At 49.0% G+C, this 25,897-nt stretch overlaps 1 protein-coding gene across 1 annotated transcript; it reads right to left on the bottom strand.

Moving 5' to 3' along the window:
- Positions 1-1,045: 1,045 nt before the first annotated feature.
- LOC308642462 (uteroglobin-like) lies at positions 1,046-3,726 on the bottom strand (the record flags this gene model as incomplete). The annotated part of the gene is made up of 3 exons (XM_081281406.1): positions 1,046-1,084; positions 1,518-1,705; positions 3,672-3,726. 3 exons carry the CDS (start codon positions 3,724-3,726, stop codon positions 1,046-1,048), a joined length of 282 nt encoding a protein of 93 aa, XP_081137532.1.
- Between the last annotated feature and the right edge of the window lie 22,171 nt (positions 3,727-25,897).

The raw sequence follows: 25,897 nt of genomic DNA, 5'->3' as shown, positions 1-25,897 counted from the left end.
AACGCCCTTTCCATTCCCGCCGCCCCTCCGCGTCCCCCACTTTTATTCTACCAGTAACTACTGCGGATGGGGTGGCCCGGCTGGGGGCTGACTGCCGCGGGGCAGGGGTGTTTGGGGATTTTCAGATTGAAGTTGGATGCTTTTGGGGGGCGAGTTCTATTCCTTTGCACATGTTGCTCTAAAGAGATTTTTTTAAAAAGTCAATGATTTTTTTTGAGTAGTTCATGCTGTCTGGCCTGGACAGATGTCTTGAGATGGGAAGGCGCTTGGTTGCCTTTACAAACCGAGGGCAAAGGAGGTGGGGGATTGTGAGAGGAGCGAAGGAGCCTCTTTAAAGGAGGGTGGAGATCTGGCCTCTATCTGGGCATGGAGTTGTGTGATGAGAGCGCTTGAGGCTTTTGAAGGATGGGGTTGGGGTGGGCAGTGGAAAGTGTTTGCGTTTGATAAAAGGCCTCGTGGGGCTCACTGTGTGAAAAATGCGTCCACTGAGTAGAGTTGGGAGTTCCCTGGAGTTGTGGCAGGTAAGGGTTGTGCCTTGTGGACATGGAGGGAGCAGGGGATTCCAGAGGCCTTTCAGAGACAGCCTTAGTTGATGGAGAGGGAAGGGTGAAGGGATGACCCTCAGGCTCCTGCTTGGAGCAGTCCAGCCTTAGCGAGATCAGGAGCAGATTGGAGAGGAGGGTCACCAGGTCTGTTGGACAAGTGGACTTCGAATTTTTGAGTAGATGGTAGATCTCGTGGGAGGGCATCTGAGTTCTTTTGGTGACAAATAACAGAAGCCTAGGGGAAAGAAACTTGGGAGGGTGGACTTCTGAGTTTCCTCCTGGAGTCCAAGAGCCAAGCTCAGCTGTCCTCTCTTTGCTCAGGCTGACCTTACCTAGCAGGGGCAAGCCTTCTAGCTCTAGCAGGTAACTAAAAAGAAGGTCAGAGAAATGCCAGTGAGATGCTTGTAGTTTATTGTAGAGAGCAAGACCAGGCAGGGTACAGCAACAGGGGCTTGGTAGTTGGACGTTTCTGGTTTCCAAATATGGTGGGCTTTGCATTTCTAAACCCCAGCACATCGTGGACTTTTTAATATTTTGTCCTGAAACAAAGAATGGAACAAAATCCCAATAGAGTAGTGAGTGAACCTCAGAGTTCAATGGGGATGATGGCCCACAGAGACTTTGACATATACTAAGGGTTCAGAAAGCTCTAGGAGGAGTAAGGGGAGCTGGGTGTGGTGGCACATGCCCGAGGTCCTAGTTCCTTGTGAGGACCCAGGAGTTGAGACAGTGCCAATCGAGGCAACAGAGTGAGACCCCATCTCAAAATAAATAAATAAACAAACGAATAAATAAAATTCAAAAAGAGGGGAAATGCCTAGGGAGATGCCCGTGCCGGCTTGCCTGGGCTGTCCATTGGTCCTGTGGTTCTCCCCACTGCATGAGAAATGGGGCTGAAGAACGGGGTGACGCTGTAGCTGAAGGGCTTGGGGAGGCCACTTGTACCTGCTGTGAGTGAAGGATGCCACTTACTGAGAGCTTCAGGACATTCATTTTGATCCCCACGGGGAGGGTGTCCAGCAGCTTCTTCATCTGGATTCCTGCCTCTTTCATGTCCGGATCAGGGTTGAATGGTTCCACTGAACTCTCGTAACTGGAGAGTGTGCCCATGAAGAGTGTTTCCATGATATGAAAAAATTCAGGGCAGGTCTCTGCAGAAGCTGGAATATAGCAAAGAGAAAGCACATGGTTGCAGGCCCTTTTCCAAGCTGGCCAGCCCTCTGCCCCAGATGCAGACATCCAGGCCCCTCAGCAAGAGATAGCAGCCTTTTGTTGATGCACTAGAATGTAGGATCTGGTGATGCTCCAAGCAGTTGATGATTTGGCACTGTGTGAATACGTTCTAGGTCATGGCCAGCTTTTCATGGCTTGCTCAAGCCATCCTGAGTCTTCCTGGGATAGGATGGCCTTTTATTTTTTCTTGCTGGAGTTCTAGGTAGAGTCTGGATAGGAGAAGCTGATGGTCTGATTTTTTTTTTTTTTTTTAATGCAGTGTCTGGGCTGGGAGGAGAAAAATTTGAAAACTTTGGTTTCCACCAGAAACTTGCCTCCCACTTGTGGTTAATGATGGTCTGAGCCACGTGTCACTGAGGGCAAGTGGCAAAACCCTTTACTAGCCCAACATGGGTTCCCAAACCTGGCGGGGAAGACAAAGGCACACGTGGTATTAGGCCTGTGGCACTCTCAGCTCACTGTGTTCCTTTCTGCTGGACTGCTGCCAGATTGTGCTGCCTTCTCAGGTCCCTTCCTTCAGGAGCATGGGGGACAATCACCATTTCCTACCTTCTGCTTGCTTCCAGCTTCCCACTGAGCCTCAAATCCCTGTCCTTGAATTCTCTGCCTTGTGTGCAAATTCAGCCCCACTCCAAGTGGAACCCTCTCCAGGACTCAAGTCCCCTCCTTTCAGTTCACAATGTTATCAGGTGACATACTTTATCTTTCAGTAGCTCAGTTTTCTTCTCTGTAAAATGGGGACAATATCTTTGCTTCCTTGGGTTGTTGGATGAATGAAAAGAGATAGTATGTTAAGAGGGTTAAAACCAGAATGATACATTATAAGTGCTAAATAAGTGCTGAGTATTGTTATTATTTTTATTACTGTTGTATGCACATATATGGATATACAAATGTACTCCCAATCCACCCCTTAACATATTTCAGTTATATCTTGCTGAGCCACCCACCTCTATGCACTGTAATGAGATCTTCTAATTAATAAACATTCAGTCCAAAATGATGTCATTTCCCCTGAAAAACAAATAAACCTCTCTGCAAGATAGCTGTTCCCACTGCCTCTTGGTTTGGGTTGTCTAAGCCACCAGAGTCATAAAACGTATATCCATGGGTATTACGAAATTTTGCAACTGAATTAATTGGAGTTTGTTTATTAAAAAAAATAACAACAACGTTTTCAAATAGGAGTGGAAGAAGTTGATGGAGAGCACAAAAACACAGTTAGGTAATCCTGTTCCCCAAAGACAGGGTGCTGATCTCCTCCCTCCCTCGCCCTCTTCTTCCCTCCTTCCCCCTCTCATTTCCATTCCTTTCTTCTTAGTTACAGCAGTGACTACTTAGAGATGCCTAATCCTTTCTGCAGAGGACAAAATGTTTAGAAAACTCCACTCTTGGTCAGCAGTTTCCCAGGAAAGATCCCTTATTGGAATCTTCCTTTGTGCCCCGAATAAGAGACTTCGCTTTGGGTTGGGTTTCTTTTCATGAGTCTCTGCAGTTTGCCTTCCAGACTCATGGCCAGATTTGGGTGAAGACCCCAAACCCGGAGGTTGTACCAAGGTCTTTTGACATCTTGGGGACTGTCCCAGGTGGGGCTGGAGGGGCTCATTGTCCCTATCCCATTTGTTCTTGGGTGGATGCTCTCATCTGCATGGGATCTCCTTCATACCTCCCCCTCAGGCTTTTCCATTCCCTGGAATTTTGAGGTCTTGGGTATGGAAGATGGGGTCCTTCGCAGGTTTTCTTACAGCTTGGCGCTCTGAGAATCAGCATTCCCCAGCCCTCCCCGCACTAGAGAGAGGATGCGGGCAGCTCATCACCCCTTCTTTTGAGCAGAATGAGGTGGTGCACAGTTTGGGAGCCCACTCTTGGGAGAAAGCGACCCTGGATACTCACCAGAGCTGCAGCAGAGAGCCAGTAGGACAAGGGTGAAGGTGACTATGAGCTTCATGGTGGGAGGCCCTGGTGATTCTGGTTGTCTCTGGATCCTGTCGTCTTGTGGCCTTCGGAGGCATTAGTGCCTTCTTATATGCTGCAGGCAGTGCCCAGAGGGAGGAGGTCAGGGTGCAGGCTCCACTTAAGAGACTGCATTATTTACTTGGGCATCAGCTCTGTGGAATAAGTAAACGCTCTCTTTTCTCAACCGGTTTCTGTTGTCATTGAAACTGAACTCACATAATGGGCCACCTGGAGGGGGGAGGCCCAGAGTACTGTGTGGAGGTAACAAGGGGAACCTGAGTCAGAGGGCATGAAGCCTGGCCACCTGTGCTCTCTCTTTGAACCAGAGCACTGGGGCAGGCCAGATCAATGGGAGCAATTGTAGAGCCCACCTGGACGCACCATCCCAGGAAAGACAGAGGCCCAAGGACCCTCACAGGTGTCAGGGACAGGGCTTGGACGGAGGACCCTGATTCTCCACTGGCTCTTCCACTGCTCCCCTCCAAGGAAGGAGGCTGGACCACAAGCCACAGGTTCCTGTGATTTGGAGCATCCCTGTGGTCAGGGTTGGGGGAGACCTTGGATCAAAGCACATGGACTTCTCCAGCGCACGCATCAGAAATCGAACCCCAGATTTTAAGATGGATGATGTTGTGCATCAGGCTAGGTCTGTTCCCACCCAGAAGGGCCACCTGCCCTTCTGGTGGCCAGATGCAGGGGCACCTTCAGTCTTATCTCGCTTGACCTCTTACTGGTCTTCGCCCTGCTGACCTTCTCCTCCTCCACCCATTCTCTCCCCTGCGCTCCCACGGCAAGTTCTTTCCTGTTTTCCTTCCCTGGCCATTCCTTCTTGTTCTGTTTAGCTGTTTACTCTTTGCTGACTGGCCTTAAGTGTTGGGAGTTCCCAGGCTTTGACCTTAGCCTCTTTCTTGCCTCCCACGGCCACTTTCTCTGCTTGTTCCCTTCCTTCTCCAGGGCCCTTATTCTATGACCACGGGCCTCCTGGACGGAATGCGCTCCTCCCCGGCCTTCCTGCCTCTCGGCGTGCTCTGCTCAACCATCTCTGAAGGGCCATTGGGATGATCTTCCTAAAGCCCACGGATCATGCCGTTCTGCTTCTTGAGACCCTTTCAAAGCTTCCTCTTGCCAGCAGGATAAAATTCAAGTGCGATTTACAAGGCCTTTGCCCACCAGCCTTTTCCAAACATCTGAACTTCCTTTCTGTACTCCCCTGCAGGGCACTTTAACTCTCTCTTCCTATTTGTGGACTTGGGCATATTCCATGTTTTCTTCCCGCCTTTTCACCTTTGCACAAACTAAGCCCCATGCCTGGAATATGAGTTTCCTGCCTTGCCCATTTCTCCAAATCCTATTTGTATTTCAAGGCTCAATTAAACATCCACCCATTCATTTATTCAAAAATTCCAAGCATCTTCTCTGCCCCAGGCACTATGCTAGGAGTTGGGAATTGGGGTAGACACGGAGGGGCACTGCAGGAGCCCCTTCAAGATGAACTCTGTGCCACTTGGCCTCCAGGAGTGTGGTCAGAAGACAAACTCCAGCTGCCAGTAACCCAGAGAACTGACTTTCTCAAGGTTACACTGTCCCTGGAGGCTGATCACATTTGGTGGCAGAACAAGAAGGGGCTCTAAAAGCCTGGGCATTTCCTTTCCTTCCCTCCCTTCTTGTCTTTTTCTGAGATGGAGTCTTTGTTGCCTAGGCTGCTGTAGAACTTCTGGGTGCCAGCGTACCTCCCTCCTCAGCTTCCTGAGTAGCTGGGACAGGTATGCGCCACTGTGCCCAGCAAGCCTGGGCATTTTTGCACCAGGTGAACAAGTCTGGTGGGCAAACCTCCAGAGCCCTCTGCCTGGTTGGCTGAGAGGGAGTTCAGCTTTTCCCTCTGCCGGATCCTGCTTCCATCTCAGGTACAGCTTCCTGGTTACAATCTTGCATTCCAAGCTCTATCTCAGCATCTGCTGTCCTGATGGTAACTATCCAGGACAGGGATACAGTGACAACGAACCAGACCCAAATCCCTGTGAAGCTTCACTTGAGTGGTGACGACAGACTAGTAAACAATCAAACAGATGAAATAATTACAGGTTTCGATACTTGCTTGGGCAGAACTAAGCAGGGTGCTGAGACCTACTTAGATGGGGGACTCAGGGTGGACTTTCTAGATAGATGGCTTCATGATGAGGCCCATAGAGGGTCTCCAGGCAGAGGAGACAAGCAGCACCAGGGCCCTAGGACAGCAAGGAGTCCAGTGTGCCTGAGAGGCAGTGGCTGGAACATAACAAGCCTCAAGCTAAGAGCTTTAGGCCCCGAGTACTGGGAGCTCTTGAAGATTTTTATCAAGGAGTGGCATGCTCTGATTTCCCATCTGCTGAGATGGACCCTGGCTTGGGCATTGGGGTTCAAAGGGTGCTGTTTCCTGAAACAAAAGTCTTGGGAGTAATAGGGCTGGGAGCAGGAACAATGAAGTCTTCGACAGGCTCAGTGATAACTCTCGCTGGGTCTGTCCCCACCCCTGTTTACAGTGCTCACTGTATGTTATTTTAACCTTGGGATTCTTTAGGTGTAAGACTCCTTTGCTGGCTGAATAGGAATCCCTGGCATGGATCAATGAATAAGTCCTTTGCATTATGTTTTATTTGGAGGCCGTGGCGACCTGCACTGTCCGACTTCAAGGCACCTCTACAGGGTTGAGAGCACAGGTTCCAAACTAGCTACAGCCAGGACTTGTCAAGTAAGTTACCGTGTGGCCCTACAGCAAGGCACTAGGTAGCTGAAGAGTCAGGGAAGATCTGAACTGATCAGGAAATGATCTTCTAGACAGACTGCAAACCAAAGCACAGAACAGGGTAAAACTGAGTCAAAAGACACCATGAATGTACTTACTTGTATGCCTGCAAAATATCTCTTCAGTGGACGGTAATGGTTGTTTCTAGAAAGGAGAAGCATTTGGAGGGGCCTGAGAGGAGACTTTTCACTATGATTCCTTGGGTAACTTTTTTTTGATAAATTTATCATCAATCCAAAATAATTTTTTGAGAGAACAGGGCTGACACCTGCTACTACTTGGACACACCTTGAAGACATTATATTTTGTGAAATAAGCCATTCAGAGAAAGACAGGCACATGTGATTCCCACTTATATGAGATACCTCAGGAAGTCGAATTGATAGAGATAGAGAGTAGAATGGTGGCTATTAGGGTCTTGGGAGAGGACCATGGGGAGTTAGTGTGAAGTGGGGCAGTTTCGGGGTTTGCTTGCTGAAGAAGAGTTTTGCACATCTGCAGGTGGTGGTGGTTTTATAAGAAGGCCAAGGCACTTAAATGTGTTTGAAATGGTAAAATTCATATTAAGTGAATCCTTCCACAATTAAAAACAATAATATAAAAAAAGAGAGAGAACAGGTTGAAGAGTGAGACTAAATGGATTGAGTGTCAGACCCATCGCATTGGAAGTGAATTGCCTTGAACCAAGAACTTCACCTCTCTCTGTCTCGATTTCTTTGTAGTATAAGGAGCATAATAAGATCATCTATGCTTCTGGCTCTGACCAAGGAATCAAGGAGTCCTAGTACAGAGAGTTGCTCAGAACAGGAGGGCAAGTACCACATTTTCACATCTCCACCTGGAATGTCTTCCAGATTCCTTGGTCGAGTCTACACATGTGTGAGTCGGGGCAGCAGAGGATCTTGAGTAAGCCTTGGCCTGGGCCATTAGGTTGACCGTTTCCTGAACTGCCCTGCTGTGTCCATCAGCTATACCTCTGGGCTTAGCTGACTCCTTTGCCTCTGGCTTGACCTCAAGACAGGCGTTTTAACAAGTAAGGTTACTGCAGGAAAGGGAACTTCCAAGGTTGCATTGTAGGAAAGCCTCCTAAAGAGGCTCAGAATGCCCAGGACACTTTGTATCCTTGTCTTGGAGTCCTACAGTGAGGACATCTCCCTGTATCCTCCCCCAGAGGAGTAGTTAAACACAAGGCCCTCCTGGTTGCATGGATGACCATTGGCTGTGCAGAGAATGGCTTGATAAGTGTCATGGAGGCAGGAACCTTAAAAATGCCAACATCAAAGGTTCTAGTTTGCTTCTTCCAGGGAATTCTTCACAGTCATATGATAGGAATTAGCTTGTCTTGTGCTTGTTTCTGACATTTCTGCTCCTCTCTGACTCCTTGTTTCTCTGTGTTTATCCTTTAACCCTTTTTCCTCCCTCCTCCATATTACCCCCCCTCCCAACAAGGCCCTGGCTCAGTGCAGGGACAGCTGGCTTCTGTTGATGGCTTCCCAGGCCCAGCTGGTGGAGGTGGGAGTCTGGGTGGGACCTTGACTCCACCACCAAGTAGCCTAGACAGGCTTCTCCATCCCGGCCCTTGGGAGAGCCCTACCTGGCCATGGTGGGCCTTTCTGTCCCCTGCCCTGGAGCCTGCAAAGCTCCTGCTTCTCTGACCCACCATGAGGGACAGTGAGGCAGAAAGTGCTGATCAAGGGTCAGAGTTCGAGCCTCAGAGTGTTGAGCCTCTTAAACTCAAACCTCAGCTCTCATCCTCAAAGCCTGCACTGTGCTGAGGCCCTGGCCAGAGCCCTAAGCCCACCTGGCACATGGAAAGGGCGGGAGCCCCCATTTCTGGCTGCTCATGGACCATTATCTGGTCACTTTGCAAAGATAGCCTTCTGGGGGAAGACAAGTCACTCAGTTATTACCACCAAGGGGACAGCAATGAATTGGCACAGTTCCTGCCAATCTTTCCACACCCTCAAGCCCTATGTTGCCGGTGCCTGGATTTGGGAGAGCCTGATCCCTGGATAGCTGGAGCTTCAAAGGCTGGGCCCGTCGACCTCTGGGGAGCCTGCTAAGATGGTGTAAGCACCTTGGGCCTGGTTCTGGCTTTTAGGAAAGGTCAGGGGAAAGAACTTCACCCAGAGTCTAAGGGTCGAGGGTGCTGAGGGACCTGGAGGCCTGACCCGGCCCCCTTCTCATACAAGGGGTATGTGTTGGTAATACATGTGGGTGCCAGGTTTTTGAGGCACATTCAATAATCCTCCGTGAGGCTTCCCCCAGTCCCTACTTAGAGGTCTGGTGGGAGGGGAGGAGCCAGCAGCGTCCCCAGCACATACTGCTCGAAGGTGTTGACTGAGACCAGGTGTTCACCCCTGGGCTCGGTGCTTGGCATATCCCAATGAGTAGGAAACTGGAGTGCTGAGGGCCATTGCCAAGTAGGAATGACGCATCAAAATTTCCTTGCCAGCGTACCCCATGTTGCTTAGAGGACATTCACTGTGACATTGCATGTATGCTTTAGTAAGGTGACCTTGCTCAAGGACCAGGGCGGATCCAGGTTTAGGGTGTATCCTGCAGGTTTTAGGAAGTATCCCGGTTTAGGATAATTTGGGTTTAAGACAATCTTGGGTTTAGGGAAGTTCCAGGTTTAAGGTGTACCCTGCGGGAGAATACGGCAGGCACACCCAATCCTTGAGTTCCTGTTGAGTTCTCGTGGAATTGAAAAGTATTTGGGACGGGAATTTGGGCCCAGAACTTGGATTTCCCCAGAACGTGTGTAGAGGCCAGTGTGAGTTCGGGAATAAAGAATTGCTGTTTGAATCTACAAAGCTGTGAGTGGCTCGTGATCTTGTGTCCAGCCAAGACTGCGGCACTGGAGTAGCAGCTCATGCTGGCAGCAGACTTGCTGCAAGTCTCAGCATGGCCCAGAAAACAGGTTGAAGGCCCTGGGCAGGCCATGCTATCTGGCTGTGCCACTGGAGGAGGACTAGTAAGACTACTGACTTAGGCTTGGGTCAGCTCATGGGGTCAGCTCATAGAACGAGCTATGGAGGCTAGTCTCCCTTCTTCTCCCTGGCCAGCTAGCTCCTTGGTTGCTCAGGAAATAGCTCTCAAGCAGAGAAAATTCTCCCGTGTGGGTTTGGTCCATTCTCTGCAACCTTGGTGACCCCTGGGACTGCTCCTGCATTGGAACAGGCCCTCCTAGGAGGGGCCCAGCAACATCTGAACATTCCAGATATTTTTTCCACCAGCTCCATTGCTGAGGGCTTGTGAACTTTTAGAAGGCCTTAAAAAAATTATCATGTATCTCCTGGCTCCAAAATATAAAAAGAATGTCTCAAATTAATGAATCTTTATCAAAGTAACATTATTTCAACTAGTTAATTGCAACTCAGGCTAACTTTTGTGCCATTGTATGTAAACTCAATACAGTTTAAATTGTATGAACCAAAGGCATAATCTCTTGCTAGTATCAAAATTAATAACTTCATACAAGCCCTTTCAAAAAGCTTATAGTCAACACTGTATTGATTGTGAGGAATGTGCATATCTTAATGCATCTGATATGATCTAGGGTGGGAACATTTGTCAAGTCTGCTCTTCCAGTGCCTTTAGCTGCAGCCAAAGTAGAGCAAAAGCCCCAGGACAGGGAGGGATCTGCCTCTGTCCCATCCTCTGATCTCTGGCCAGAGGCTTTTCCATTGGCCCAATCCAATTGGCATTCAGCTTGCAAGGGAACCTGGGATTTGTGGTCCTTAAAGGTTGGCTTCCTGGGGCCCAGAGCAGGACAGGGGAAGGCAGAGAGGATGGGTGAGAGGGCATCAAATATAGAATGACAACAATAATGGAATCATGCTACACGCATGGCTGACTTTAGAGCTCACTTTCCCCACTCATTAGGTCTTGGATTGCTTTTGAAATCTTGGCACTTATGAATACATGGAATTTTTGTTTTTATGCTGCCGAATATCACTTTGCATGGATGTAGTATAATTTAATTTACTCATACTTTGTTGGTGAACACTTGCATCATTTCTAGTTTTTCTGCCATTACAAACTGCACGGCATAGGCCTCCTGCTGCCCTGGGGATTCTTTCTATCTGGGAGATGCCTGAATTTAAGCAAGCTACTACCCTTCCCTGGTGTTGGCTCTCCTGAGCCTGCAAGCCCTTCCATTCCAAGGGCAGAAGGGGTGTTGGTGGTGATGGTCAGGGCTAGGAAAGGAAGGTGCCAGAGACCAAGTTTTAGTCTTCCACAAGGATCTTGGTCAATTTCTGAGTCTGTCACTCAGCCCACAAACTAGGGTGGTGGTAGCCTATTGAACGTGTGCAAGAGATGTTAATGTCTCCAGAACATGTGTGTCCTTGCGGGCTTCAGAGCAACCTACTGTGGTCACACACCACCCTCCAGCTGCCAAATGTACCCAGATACAAAGCCACTTGGCTTTGGCTGTGACTGGGGCCCCAAGGTTTCAGGGAGGGCAGGGGCAGGCTTCAACTTGCTACAGATTTGGGTACTTTCTTGGCTCCCAGGCAAGTGGGTAGGCAGGCACTGTGTTTCCAGTAGGCAGGACTCAGCTGAAAGTTGGGGGGTGGAAGGGTGGAGCGGGGGTGGGGATGGGGGATGTGCCTTCCCAAGACCAGGGTGGCCCAGCAGAACAGAACCAACCGGCAGGTTCTTTGTTTCAGGATAAGCTCTACTGGAGGGGCGTGGATGATGAACCCGAGGTAGTCCTTGTTCTGCAGGGAGGAAACTGGTTCCCCTCTGTTTTACAGGCTTACTCTGGGGATTTGGACAGCAGATTTGGGGGTTGACAGCAGAATGACACGATTCTCTTGTTGACCTTTTCCAGGATGCTTCTCATTTTATTGCTGACTTCTGCAGGTCCTTTGTTCTGGGGTGAGTCATTCATGCCCTGCCCTCCTGCCTGTCTGCCCTCTCCACCTTCCCAGCCCTGAGCTTGTTCCCACTCATAGATTTGGCCAGTTACTGCGGAGGCCCCCCTGCTCCTATTGAGGATGGCACCCACAGGATGGGTGGCACAGCTCTGCTCTCTGCCATTGTCGGGGAGATGAGCTTCAGGGTTGCAGAAGTGGGTCAGGACCCAGCTCAGATGCTGAGGGGCTGAGTGGCTCTGCAGGGTTCCAGTTGCCCTACATGCACGGGGAGGGTAGAAAAGACCACCTTGGGCTCCTTCTGACTGTCATAGTCTGAGACCCTCCAACCAGAGGAGCCGGGTGAGCCCCTAACCCCGCTTCCCCAGCCAACAACCTGATGCTGTCTGATCTGAGCACCTTGCTACTTTTGGTTGATTAGCTTATATGGTGATTCAGGGTTCTCAAATGCAGGTGCTTACAAAATGAAATAGAGCTATCCTTTATTTATCATCTATCAACTGTCATCTTTTTTTATTTTTATAACTAATGTCATTATATTTTATTTTTACATGTATGTATTTTATATATAATACGTACATATTACATATAATACATGATATAAAATGTTTATAACAGATATAACTAAAGTAAAATGTAATTTCAATCTCAAGTCTGCATTCTGTTAAGGAGTTGAGAACTTAATCTTGGTCATTTGGGGGGTCACTCTCCCTGGGCCTGAACCTGACTTTCTAACTGTGTTGGTGAAGATATCTGGTGCTTAATGTAATTTATCACCAACCTGTTCCTTGTCATTGGTCATCTGCTTATCAGGCAACTCCTGAGTATATTGGTACCATTTTTAGGCTTTAACTCACTAGCATCCTCTGCCCCTCGGCTCACTCCTGGGTGCCAGAGAGTCTGGCTTCTCCCAGGCCATTCTTGGTTCTGGGGAGAAAGTGTGTATAGAATCATGGCAATTAACATAAACAAATAAATATAAGAGCACACATGGGGGGCTGGGGATGTAGCTCAAGCGGTAGCGCGCTCGCCTGGCATGCGTGCGGCCCGGGTTCGATCCTCAGCACCACATACCAACAAAGATGTTGTGTCCGCCGAGAACTAAAAAAAATAAGTAAATAAATAAAATTTAAAAAAAAAGAGCACACACGAATATACATGAAAAACACAACTGTTATTTAATAGTCTGTATATTTACCTAATAGCACTTTGATTTTTTGATTATAGTCTGATATATTACATTTCATATAAATAATTAGTCATCCATAAACAAATTCTCATAAAGCCAAAATATATGTAAAAGGCAAAATTAAATTGTACAGGTTTTTTTAAAATTAATTCTTTAGTTCTAAAACAAGCAACAAGTAATGCAAAAAATAAATAAATAAATAAAAATCACTAAAAAAATTAAAAAAATAAAACAAGCAACAGTTGAAAAAAGAACACATTTCAACTCTGAGGATATTATAATTCAGTAAGATATTTCCTGTATGAACTACAATATTAGTTTGCCAAATGAAAATATCACACCTTACATTCTTTCATTATTTACCAAATAAAATTTCCAAGTGGTCTCATTGTACAGGAGTGAAGCAACTTTTTTGTTTTCTTCATGGTTCTGGGAACTGAACCCAGAGCCTTAGCATGTTCTAGGCAAGTGCTCCACCACTGAGCTACATCTCCAGCCATGAAGCAACGTTTTAAGTTGTTTCTTGATCTTTGCAGTCATGATTCGTTTGTCATTTGTTCTGAATCTGATTAAATGCAGGAACACGGAGCACCTAATAGGAGTTGGACATAAGAACTGAGTCTGAAGCTAGCTCTAAGAATTCCAAACCTCCATGAACTCCTCATGAAATAAACGTGTTGGGCAAAAAAAAAAAAAAAAAAATACCCAAACAAAATAATGTTCCTCCACCCTCCCACAAAAAAAGGTGAGATGATGGATATGTTATAATCTTTCTCCCATGTACACATAACATCACATTGAACCCCTTAAATTTATACAATTAATTTCAGTCAAATAAATAAATAATAAAAGGACTGTTTAAAAACAACCTAGTTAATAAATGGGCAAATGAACTAAACAGAGTCTTTTCAAAAGAAGAAATACAAAGGCCAACAAGTATATGAAGGAATGTTTAACATCTTGAGCAATCAGAGAAATACAAATCAAAAGTACACTGAGATGTCATCTCACACCAGTCAGACTGGCAGCTGTCAAGACTATAAACATAATAAACTTTGGAGAGGATGTGGGGAAAAGGAACACTTTTACACAGTTGGCAGGATTGTAAATTAGTACAACCGCTATGGAAATCAGTGTGGAAGTTCTTCAAAAAACTAAGCAAGGAACCACCATATGACCCAGTTATACCACTCTTCTGTATTTATTCTAAAGAATTAAAGTCATTATGCTGCAGTGATATACGCATATCCATGTTTATAGCAGCACAATTCACCATGGTGGGATTATGGAACCTGTCTAGGTGTCTATCAGTGGATGAATGGATTAAAGTATACACACACACACACACATATACACACACTTGGGTTTTATTCAGTCATAAAGAAGAATAAAATTATGTATTTGCAGGAAAGTGGATGGAACTTGAGAGCATTATGTTAAGGAAAATAAGCCAGACTCAGAAAGTCAAGAACACATTATCGGGGCTGGGGATGTGGCTCAAGCGGTAGCGCGCTTGCCTGGCATGCGTGCGGCCCCGGTTCTATCCTCAGCACTACGTATAAACAAAGATTTGTGTCCACCGAAAACTAAAAATAAATATTAAAAAATTCTCTCTCTCTCTCTCTCTCTTTAGAAGAAAAAAAAAGAACATATTATCTCTCATATGTGAAAGCTAGAAAGGAAAAAGGAAAAGAATGGTGTGTGTGTAGGGATCTCACTAAAATCAAAGGGAGGGCAGGGGTTGTGGCTCAGTGATAAAGTGCTCGCCTAGCATGTGCAAGTGATATATGATATTGACAAAATTATATTGTTACATGGTATGTGCCTATGAATATGTAACAATGAGTCCCACTATCATATATAATTGTAATGCATCAATAAAAATATGGAAAAAATATGACACTAATGAGCATAAAAAATGAACATTTGGGGGACTACCTGTATCACTGAGAGTTCTTAGAAATAATTTTCATGAAAATGATATAATATTTATGTAAAAATAAACCTGTACTTATCTGGAGCTTGCATCTGTATCATACCATTAACACTCAATGGGAACTGAAGAGAGAACTTAGAACAGGGAGAAATTTTCAGGTGGGAAGATTTGGTCACTGGCTTGGAATGGCTGGAGCCTGGCGATAATAAAAAGCAGACCATCTTTTAATGGCCTGACTGCTTTTAGATCCTCTCACTGCTTGTACCTGGAGGAGACCGAAGGCCATTGCTCTCAGGAGGGACCACCAACCCTCAGTGGCACTTGGGCTTCTACTTCCTGCCACCCTGGGGATCCTTTTCTTGTCTGTGGGGACAGCGGGGTGCCTTGAAAGTCTGGCGCTTACTTACAACCGGCGCCTGGAGGTCTTTCCATTTCTCCCAGAGCCTGGGCTTTTGAACTTCTCCTTCCTTTCCTTCCTCTATCATAGCCCTTCCCTGGGGCCCCCTTGGCTGCCTGAATCAGGGGACGAGCTAAGAGAAGAAAGGAAAATAATATGGGTTAATGTTCAGAAGTTTCCCACCACCAGAGGATGGCCCAGGCGGTTCTCTGCAGCTGCCTTTGGCTTGCCCCAGATCTGAACTCCCAGGAACCCTTCACTGCAGTCTTTGATCTGGAACAGCCGGAAGGGCGTAGGGAATATCTACTCCACCCTGTGTGTGCTGAAGAGCTTTTGGGCCTAGAGAGGACCTGAGATGTATCAAAGGTTGCACGGAGGTTAGGGGCAGGGACAGGAGCTGAATGTGGGTCCTGGGTGCTCAGCCCAGGAATCTTCCTGCTGGGTTAAGCCTCAGAGCATAGCTCTGTCCCTGTTTATTGCTCAGACCCAAGTGCACCCAACGTCTTATGAGCAAACATTGTTCAATGCACTTATGCTCTAAACTTAATGGAGCCCTGGGGCTTGTAAAAATGCTGAAAAACAACCAGTGCTGCTGCAATTTATTTTCCTCTGAAGTCACTGGTGGGTCTTTCCCAGGTGGATTCAGAAAATGCCAGGAAATAGGATAACTAGAGAACATGCATTCCTCAGTCCCAGAGGCTGGAAACAGAGACGCCTTGGCCAGGCAAGGGACAATTCTAAGTAGCCCATGCCACAGTGACTCTGGAGACGCCAAGGCCAGATCTGTGGCCTCGCCCCCCTGGGGACAGGAAGTGTGGAGGCTGCCTCCTTGGCTCTCTGGCTCAGGATGGAGTTCATGTCCAAGGTCAATGTCGCCCTGAAGTCTGTTCTCCCCGGGGCAGCCAGATGAGCTTCAAAAAATCTGTATCAGGCCATGTGGCTTTCCTGTGAAAAGCTTTCTTGGTTTCTCAGTACCCTTAGAATAAAACTCAAGACCCTCCCAATCTGTGTCTCCAGCCTCATCTTGTGTCCCTGCACTCCCCCAAACCTGCAGCCAGTGCGGGGAGCATTTTATGCTCACTTTCCCTCCACCTGGACACTCTCCTCTCGATTTTTTCCTGATTGTACCTTCTTGTCCTCAATGCCAACTCATTTGTCCCCTCTGTAGACTCATCACTGTGGGTCATGCACCCCCAACATTCAGCCTCTGGCTCTTTCCTTCACCACCTTTGTCACTGTGTGAAATGGTCTTGTTTATGCATCATCCATCTAGAGGTGCTCTAGAATGGAAGCCCGGTGGCTCACCTTCCTTGCTCCAGGGCCCAGCTGAACAGTAGGTGCTCATTAAATATTTATCGCTTGAATGAACAGGGCTCTGAGCCTTTTTCTCCATCCTCATCTCCAGGTGTTCTGTCAGTTAGTGGGGGCGGGGGATGTGCAGAGTACTCAGGGGTGCTTGGTACAGAGGAAGCACTCAGTGTTTGCTGTAACAATGACTGCGCTCAGCCTCAGGCATGTTCCCGCCTCTGCTTATCTTCCATCCTGTTCTGCCATCTGCAGAAATCCTTTTTACCTTCAAGACCAAAGGCTGCCTTCTGTGACGTCTCCTCTTACCCCTCCAGGGAGAATATGTCACCAGCCACAGGATACTAACAGGGATACTCACTGGGCCCTATGAAAATGTGCGGTCAGTTAACCTCCACAGCAGTCCTCTTAGGCAGATGCTCTTCCCCATCTGTTTTAAAGATGGAGAAACCACTGCTCAGAACGATGCCCGAGGCCTTCCTTGTAGTCAGTGAGTAGAGGAGATGGGATTTAAACTTGGGGGGTGACCCCAAACCGGGGTCTACACACCCTGGCTGAGTCTGTGGTCCTGCCCTGGCCCCTTCCTGCTGTCCTGGTCCTGGATGTCCACCTCAGCGAGGAGGGAGCCGAGGTCCCGGCAGTCTTCCTCATCGGGAGGCTGTGTTCTTCCTCAGCATCATTGCTGGATGCAGCTGGCTTGAATTCTGGTCCTTCTCCTGACCCCTGCCACCCAAGCAACAGCCTTTTTGGTCCCCTTTCTGGAGTGGAGATGGAGGAGCTGCCCTTTCTTCATTTATCCTTATTTGCCAACAAAAATATGCTCCAAAGAACAAGGTAGGGTAGGTTTTTTTTTTTTTTTTTGAGGGGGGGGGGCGGTTACCAGGGATTGAACTCAGGGATGCTCAACCACTGAGCCACATCCCCAGCCCTATTTTGTATTTTATTTAGAGACAGGGTCTCACTGAGTTCCTAAGCTCCTCACCATTGCTGAGGCTGGCTTTGGACTTGCAATTCTCCTGCCTCAGCCTCCCGAGCTGCTGGGATGACAGGAGTGCTCTCGGCGCCCGGCTAGGATAAGAGGATTTTGAAGGAAAAGGAACACCGTGCACTGGGAAGCGATGGGTAGAAATTTGGTAAATAAAAAGTGACTGCTGTAAATGTCACCTTAATGTTCTCCTGGTGTATCACCCTCCTCTGTGGGTGCCAAACAACACCTTTACAATGCAGTCCTGGTGGAGGTAGTTAGGTCTTCTCTCTCTTTCCTCAGTAGGGCTGGACCTCTGTGTGGAAAGCACTATGGCTTAGGTCTGGGTACCTCTGGAAGTCTGACCCTTTACAGTCTACACAATGCCAAGTGTCGTTGGCTCTTGACATCTTCAGGTTCTGCATCTGTGAAGTCAACCAACAGAGGAGTGAAAATATTCAAAAAGAAAAATTGCATGTGTACTGAACACGTGTGGACTTTCCCTCTTGTCATTACCTCATACGTGATTCAGTGTAACCACTATTGACATAGCATCTTCATTGCATAAGGTATTCTAAGTGACCTAGAAATGACAAAGGATAGGGAAGGATGTGAGTAGGGTCTATCCAAACACTCTGCCATATAATATAAGGTACTTGAGCATCTGTGGGTTTTGGAATGGGGCCTGGAGTCCTGGAACTAATTCTCAAAGGATACCCGGGGACAGCAGCATATGAATGTTTAGAATAAGGAGAAACGTGAGCACTTTTTCCTCTTAGCCTCAGAGGTAAACTGAAGGAACAGCTCTCTATTTCAGGGGCTGTCAGAGTCAACAAGTGGCAGGAGGAAGTCATCTTCCCAGAGGGCCTAGGCTGGAGTTTGATGGTTGGGCCCAGGGGCTTGGGGTTGCCTCAAAGATCTTGCAATCGTCCGGGGAGACAGATGGACAGATGGACATATGGACCATAATTCTTGGGAAGTTCCCTAAGGATTGTTCAGAGGAGGGAAATACGACTTCTGAGTGGGTTCAGGAGGCTTCCTGGAAGAGGTGTCTCTGAGCTGTGTCCAGTGGAGGCTTGGGACAGATCTTGTGTGTGTGTGTGTGTGGGGAAGCTCAGGGCTGGGAGAAGCCCCTGCTGATTTGTTGTTTTTCCAGCACACCTGCTTAAGGCCTGCTGTGTGCCAGGCCTGGTGCAGCCCTGGAGCATGGTCTACTGCAGGAGACAGATGCTATTTGTAAAGGTGACAGTTTCCATGAAGGAGAGACTCAGGGGTTGGAAGAGTTCCTGAGTGAGCTCCGTGAGATCAGCAGGTGCCCTCTGGTGAAGATGGGAGGAGGCAGCTTTGTGGGCAGAGAGGAGCTTCTAGGGACCCCGAGTGGCTGTCGCTGAGTGGGCAGAGGTGCCATCGCTCAGGTCCTCGGGCAGGGTCAGTCCACAGAGGACTCTAAGTGCCAAGGGGGAGTTTGGGTTTAACTTGGGATACTGTAAAAGGGATAAAGTGGGATCCAGGGCAGCGTCTGTCGAGGGAGGAATGCGGCCAGTGATTGGTGGACAGTGTCTGTGTGGGGCGCAGGTGGGCAAAGCCTGGCCAGTAGTACAGTTCAGCTCAGAGTCTTTTAGAAGCTCCGCGGTGCTCTCCTGGGTCAGCACCGGCTGGAGAGCTGGCTGGGATTGGGGTGGAGTTTGGTTTCATTGTTATTTCTGCTTTGTGGTCATGGCTTGTTGTTATGTTTGTTCAGTGAATGTGAACAGCCTTTCTGCTGGGGTTCAGGAACTTGGATCCCATGCTGCACACCCGACAGGGCCCTGGGCCCAGCCTCCCCTGGTTTGGCTTGCGCCTGGCCCTCCCTCAGCTCTGCAGGCCTTCTGTAGCACGTGGCGGCAGCGTGGGCTAGAGAAATGAGCCTCCATTGTGCAGCTGGGTTGGTTACCTGGGTCCCCCTCACTGTGTACGCCTGTTTTCCTGGTCTGTCCTCGGATCCTCACCCCCCACCCCTGCTCAGTCCTGCCTCTGACCCTCATGGAGCCCTGTCCTCTCTTCCTTCCCCAGGCCCTGACCTGCTGGAGAATACCAAAAGAACCTTAAACCATAGCACTGGCGTTTGTCCCTAAAGGCCAGGAGGGAGTAAGGACCTTGTGAACCGGCTGGTGGGGGGTGCACAGCTGTAGGCCCCAGGGAAGTGGCTGTAGGCGAGGCAGAATGTGGTCCCTGTCCTTGGGCAGTAGCATCCCGATTTGATCCGAGCCCCAGAGGACAAGCTCTCCCTGGTGGGCTCACAACTGCAGGCTGGCCTGAAGTGAGGCCCCACAGCCCAGGGCTCACATCTGGCATTCCTCTTGTTAGCTTAGAGAGTCGCATGTCCCAAGCCTCAGCTTTCTCATCTGAAAAACAGGAGCAGCATCCAGTTTGCAGGGTGATTAAGGTTAGAGAGGGTTAATGGCAACATGGCTGGCCTTGGACACTCCTTGTTCCAACCGCCAGAGTGAAGCAGCCTGGGGTCCGGCCCCCGCTCTGCTGTCAGGCTCTCCTGGGCCCAGGGAGCCCACCAGGCCTTCCTCAGAAGGGAGCTCTTTCTGCCAGGAGCTGAGCTCATGGGCAAGGCGGCTGCAGGGGCCACACATCAGCCTGTTGTCCTCCCTTTCCTGGGAGCCAGTCCAGAGACGAGGGGCAGGGCATCTGGTTCTCATTGTGAGGCTGTCTCTAATTCCTTTGGCATCTGAGCTTCTTTTTAGAAGGAGAAAGATGCATTTAACTGGTTGTGACCCAGCCCAGTGCTGAGGAAAACTCGCTGCGCTGGAGATCAAGCAGAGCTGGCTTTGAGGCCTAATTCAGCCACTTCCTGGTTGTGTCACCAGGGCTCTGAGCATTGGGGACCCCATCTGGAAACGGGCAATGATTTCTACCCTGTCTATCCACGCTATGGAAGTTGATGGGGAAATGTTTTATAAACCATAAAATATGAAGCTGGGGTTCTCCTCTGTGTGGGCATAGTGAAGGGAATGCTGGGGCCCCTCTGGCTGAGCAACTGGCCACCTGCCAAAGTGGTCAAAGTGACTTTTGGGTCCCACGGGACAGAGGCCTATTTTATTTCTATTTATTTATTGATTGTGTTGCTGGGCATTGAATTCAGGGCCTCACACACACACTGGGCAAGAGCTCTACCACTGAGCTCCAAGGTCCCAGCCCAGAGAAGCTTCTGGTTGGTGACTTTGAAGAGCCACAGGGGCTCAGGGAAGGAGGGGCTCACTCTGGTTGGTGTGATTTGGGAAGAAAATAACAGAATACTAGCTAAACACTGACTGAGCACTGTAGCACTACACCAGGCACATGTTGAAGAATTTTCAATGTATTAATTGATTTTCACAATAACCTTTCTGGGAGAATTACTGTCATTCCTCCTTTAAGTACCTTTGAGGTGGGAAGGGATTTCTGGAGCAGGAATTGGGTGCACAAAGGCCTGGGGAGGGTGGGGGAGGCCTTGACCCCCAGCTGCAGGTTTTAGATTTGATCCAGTCAGCAGCAGGAACCCCTGGAGGCTCTTGAGTGATCTAATCCTTGAGGGTGGGCCAGATGGGGGCTCCTAGGAGGGCGGTGATGGGCTGGCTGTGGGGTGCAGAGTCCAAGGAGGGGGGTGGGGTCTCCTCATTCTTCTGTCTTCATGCTTGAGCATAGTTCCAGCTGCCATCCAAGTGGCCCCGTGGGAAGCCTTGATGCTGAGATGGCCTCAGAGCACCCCCCCCCCCCGCCCCCTGGGCCAGAGTGGCAGCCAATGGCCTGGAGTCTGGTCCTGCATGTGCCAAGTCTCACACGCAGCCCTCCAGGGGCCGTCTGCACCCTGCCCTGGGAGCTGTCTGCTGGGTTTTAGAGGAGCCTGGAGCATTCCATCCACCCTGGCCTGACACAGTGCCTTCTTGTCTGAGTCCCCTGTAGGACCTGGTCAGGGACTGGCTGGGGCCAGGGAAGGGTGGTAGAGCTGTGGGGGTTAGAGACAAGAAGCAGGGTTGGTACCTTTCCTCCCAAATACAATGGATTCCCTTGCCAGAGAAGCCACCGTAGAGTTGGCCAGGACATTGACCTTCCACTCTGCAATCTTGGTGACAGCACCCAGATAACTTAGAAGTTAGACATTTACCCCTGTTGTCTGCAGCCCATCCGAGTCCGGACTTGGGCCAGGAATGCTGAGACAGTGTGTGCAGGGAGACTTCTCCTATTTGTGGGCGCCCCACCCTGTGTCCAGACCCTTTCTGCTTGAGAGTAGTCCACAAATGTGTTGGAATTTCCAACTAAGACAGGGACAGGGTGGGAAGGCGCTTGGGGAAGTGGCAAAGGTTTTAGTCATGAGGCCTCCAGGGAGTGATAACTGCGTGATCTATTCCAGAGATAAGACAGAGATGGCTGGGAAGACTGGGGAGCCCAGGACAGAAGGGCTGGACGGGGTGAGGTCGGGGGGGGGGGGGGAGGCATGTGGGGCCCACAGTGAGCCCCGGGAGGGGCGGGGATGGATGAAGGAAGGAAAAACCGGCCTTGATTTTTCTTACTTTTAAGATTAAATACTTGGTGTCTAAATAGAATGTTGGGAGGTCAGGAGTGCAGGTCCCCAGGGACCTGCACAGGGTAGACAGTGTCAGGCTGTTCTCCAAGCCCAGGGAACCACGACTCCTTAGCTAATGGTAAATGTTCCTGGATTTGGTGTGAGTGGCATCCACGTGGACTTATTTGTGAACACTTCTGCAAACTGTCCTTTGCCCAAGATGCACTGGGGTAGCCCTTGCTATTGTGTTGGGGGAACGGGCCCTGGGAAAGGTTGAAGGTGAAGGGAGCTGGGGAGGAGAGCAAACAGACTCACTGTATGAGGGGAAGTGACCTGGGGAGGAAGAGGGTGGGGAGGTCTTTCCTGGTGGCTGCAGGGAGTGGACTCGCTCCCACCTGCTCTTCTCACTTCTGCTCACCCTTTGCCAAACTTCGGGGTGGGGCCCTGTGCTTTGGGCATGACCCACATTTCCCTCTCCAAGCCTTCTGCCTGGGCCTGTCTGGTAGCCCAGCACTGCTGGACTTGTGCTGGAAATGGTCTTCCTGTCACTCAGGACCCCCTGGGCCGTGTCCAGGCCACTGTCTCCTCAACCCAGGGGGGCAACCTGACCAACCCAGAAGGTGCCCCCTCGGAAGTGCTGGGGCCTAGTTACCTGTCAGTACCACTTAAAAAGCTGGGCATTTGGGTACACGTATTGTAAAGAATACTTTTGAGAAAACTAGGGAAATTTGAATAGTGAACAAATACTCCATAAGATGACAGCAGTTTATTGACATGAAAAAGTGAAGAATGTTTGTTTTTTTTTTAGAGAGAGAGAGAGAGAGAGAGAATTTTTAATATTTATTTTTTAGTTCTCGGCGGACACAACATCTTTGTTGGTATGTGGTGCTGAGGATCGAACCCGGGCCGCACGCATGCCAGGCGAGCGCACTACCGCTTGAGCCACATCCCCAGCCCCAAGAATGTTTATTGCATGAAAGTTACCCCATAGTATGTGTCAGTATGTGTGGTATAGTCTCATACCAGAAAGCAATTATGTATATAAATATATGCAAAAAGATCTGGAAAAATACATGATAATTTACTAACAGTGATATTCACCAGGTGATAGGAAATGTCCCACCCCCCTTTTTATTTTTGGTGGATCTATTTTCTCACAGGTGTTTAAAGATTTTTGTTACAGTTATTTTAAATATTTTTCCAACTTCTACAATTCACATATACTGATTTTGTTGCAGTAGAGGTTATTATTAGTGTTATTATTTGTCGTTCCCGGGCTCTCCTGCATTCCTGTACTCAAGCAATCTTCTTGCCTTTCAGCCTCCCCAGTAGCTGGGACCACAGGCTTGTGCTTCTGGGCCTAGATTCAAAAAAAAATTTTTTTTTTTTTTTTTTTGGCACTGGGATTGAACCCAGAGGTGCTTCACCACTGAGCCATATCTCCAGCCATTTTTATTTTGAGAGAGAGTCACTTGTTGCTTAGGGCCTTGCTAAATTGCTGAGTCTGGCCTTGAACTTGGAATCCTCCTGCTTCAGCCTCCTGAGTTGCTGGGATTACAGGCATGCACCCCTGTGCCCGGCTCAACGATTATTTTTTTTAATTTTATTTATTTATTTTTTTTTAGTTTTCGGCAGTCACAACATCTTTGTATGTGGTGCTGAGGATCGAACCTGGGCCTCATGCAAGTCAGATGAGCGCGCTACCGCTTGAGCCACATCCCCAGCCCCTCAATGATTATTTTTAACTTAAAAAGCTTTAGTAAGAAGTTGCTACCCTAAGACAACAACCCTGGGGCTGCCTACACTAGGCATTAGGTAGTGGGCACTAAGACGGGAAGATCCAGTCTCTTTTCTCCTTGGCTCCCAGTCGTAGCTCAGAACTCAACCCTCTATCAGAGTTGGGCACAGAATCCAGAAAGTGGATTGTGCAGTGGAGAAATGCACAACAAAAAATAGTTAACTCTGACATGATCAGGAATGATTTCCGCTATCAACCCAGTTCATGTCTGGCTGATGGCACTGAAATCCAACTTCATTTTAATGGTGGCCTGGGGGAAGCTGGAGGATGTGCCGCTCTTCCCTGCTTCCCAGCTGGAGCACTCTTGGGCTTCCCCAGAACTAGGAGGATGCTGGCTGTCACGGCTGGCATGATGAGGATGGTCACGTGTAGGTCGGAATCCCAGGATTTAGGGTGGCCGATCACATTGGGGTAACAAGAGTGGAAAGAATGCCCTGGGTGGGGGATCCAGTCTCTCGGGGCCTCCCGGAGCCTCCACTGCACATTTCTAAGATGTGCTATCTACAACTATGGCTCAGCTCCTTCTGGGGTCTGGTGTGGGGCAGGGTAAGGTAAAGAGGCTGTTTTCCCGCAGAATGGTATTTATGCTCTGGATGGAGCCACTAATGGCAGCCAGACCACACCCACTCCCACCCAACCGCACCCACGTTCCAGGCCCAGATTTCCTCCCAACCCCATTCTTGACCTGGTGTTGCCTGTATCTTTCGGTTTGGCTCATTCCTTTCTGGGTCGTGCCTCCAATTCTGTGGAGAGGAGAGAGGACACCCCCACTTCTCGAAGCTGGACACCCTCTCGGGGACACTCCAAATTCAGTGGGGGTTTTGTGCCAAGGTGAAGGCTGATGGGGGGCCTCCAGTGGGAAGGTGTGGGGCTGGGGGAAGGAGCACCCTGGCCTTCCTTCCCCACACCCTCCGTTTCTGTTGACAGAGACACTGAGGAGAAATGAAGTACACCTGCTCCACCTTCCTTTGCCCTCAGTTTATCATCTCGATGCTAGAAGGACAAGTCAAGAAAGAATGCTTTTAGAAAAAGCGTTTATTGAGCAATAGCTCCCAGGGCTTTCCTCTGCAGCTCGGCAGGTGTCTGGCCCAGCACCTCCTGTTGGAGTGGTCACTTGACCTTGGTTGTGGGACCCTCTTGTGCTCCTATTGTCTCACCATTTGGCGGGCAGAGGCCAAGTGGCAATTTATGTCCTCATGGCTGGAAGGAGTAACCAAGGCCAGGGCTGGGCAGCCCGACTTTGCTCACTGGGTATGGGGGCCCCTGCCGCAGCCCCCGCCCCCCCCCCCCCCCCCCCCCCCCCGCAGAGGAGGTTTAAGTGTTGATTTGGATGGCTCCCTGGGGCATTTGCAAGCGTTCGTTTTTTGCTCTAAAATAAATTGAAGTATTTGGAGGAAAAGGCGGTCTGGGATCATGGACCCTCTGTTGGTTCCACATTTTCCCCAGAGGCGGTTCTGCTCCAGAGTAAGATAAATTACCTCCTCTTTGGGCCTCTGACCCTTGTGGACATGTTGTAGTTTGCTGCCCTCTTGTGGCACAGAGGGATAAAGGGACCGTCATTCGGGTGCAGATAATATCTTGATGGTTTGTTTGACAGCTATGGAGCAGGCCACTGGTGGCCTGGGGCAAAAGTCACAACCATTTGTGGTCTCCCCTTACGGAATTTCCAGGCTAGTGTTTTTTTTTTTTTTTTTGCCAAACCAAGGTCTGAGGGCAAAAAGATACACTGTGGCTGAGAATGGGTGGCTGATTCTGTGTGGCAACTGCCTGAAGAGGTCAAGTGGCCACAAGCCCAGCCCGTGGCAGTGTTTAACTAGGGTCCCCTCCCTTGTGAGTGGGAGAAATGACAGATAAGCTCTGGCAGCTCTTTCACTGTGGCCTTCCTATCCCTCTCCCCCTTTTTCTTAGGTACTTAGTGATTAGTTTCTTCTCCAAAGGGTCTCTTGCCTTTCTAATCCTGAACACCATCCTGCGCTGCGGGCTGTCACGGGCTGCATTCCGTCATCTTCCCAAGTCGCATGTTGCAGCTCTAATCCCCATGACCTCAGAAAAGGACTGAATTTGGAGATGGGGCCTTTCAATGAGACTGATGGGATGGTACCTAATCTGACTGGTGTCCTTGCAAGAAGAGGCCTGTGCATGCCCAGAGAAAAGGCCACGTGAGGACACAGGGAGAAGACAGGCATCTCCCAGTCAAGGAGAGAAACCAAATCTACTGATACCTTGATCTTGGACTTCTAACGTCTAGAACTGAGAAAATTCTTTCCTGTTGGTTAAGCCAGTCGATGGACATTTCTTGCAGCAGCCCTAGAAAACGAATTCTGCTTCTAATACAATACTTCTAAAGGTGTTTTTTAGGTCTATGAACATACAAC

This window comes from Spermophilus citellus, assembly GCF_964194105.1.
Source record: "Spermophilus citellus genome assembly, chromosome: 2".
Classification (NCBI taxonomy): domain Eukaryota; kingdom Metazoa; phylum Chordata; class Mammalia; order Rodentia; family Sciuridae; genus Spermophilus; species Spermophilus citellus.
This window is presented reverse-complemented; position numbering and strand designations above follow the sequence as displayed.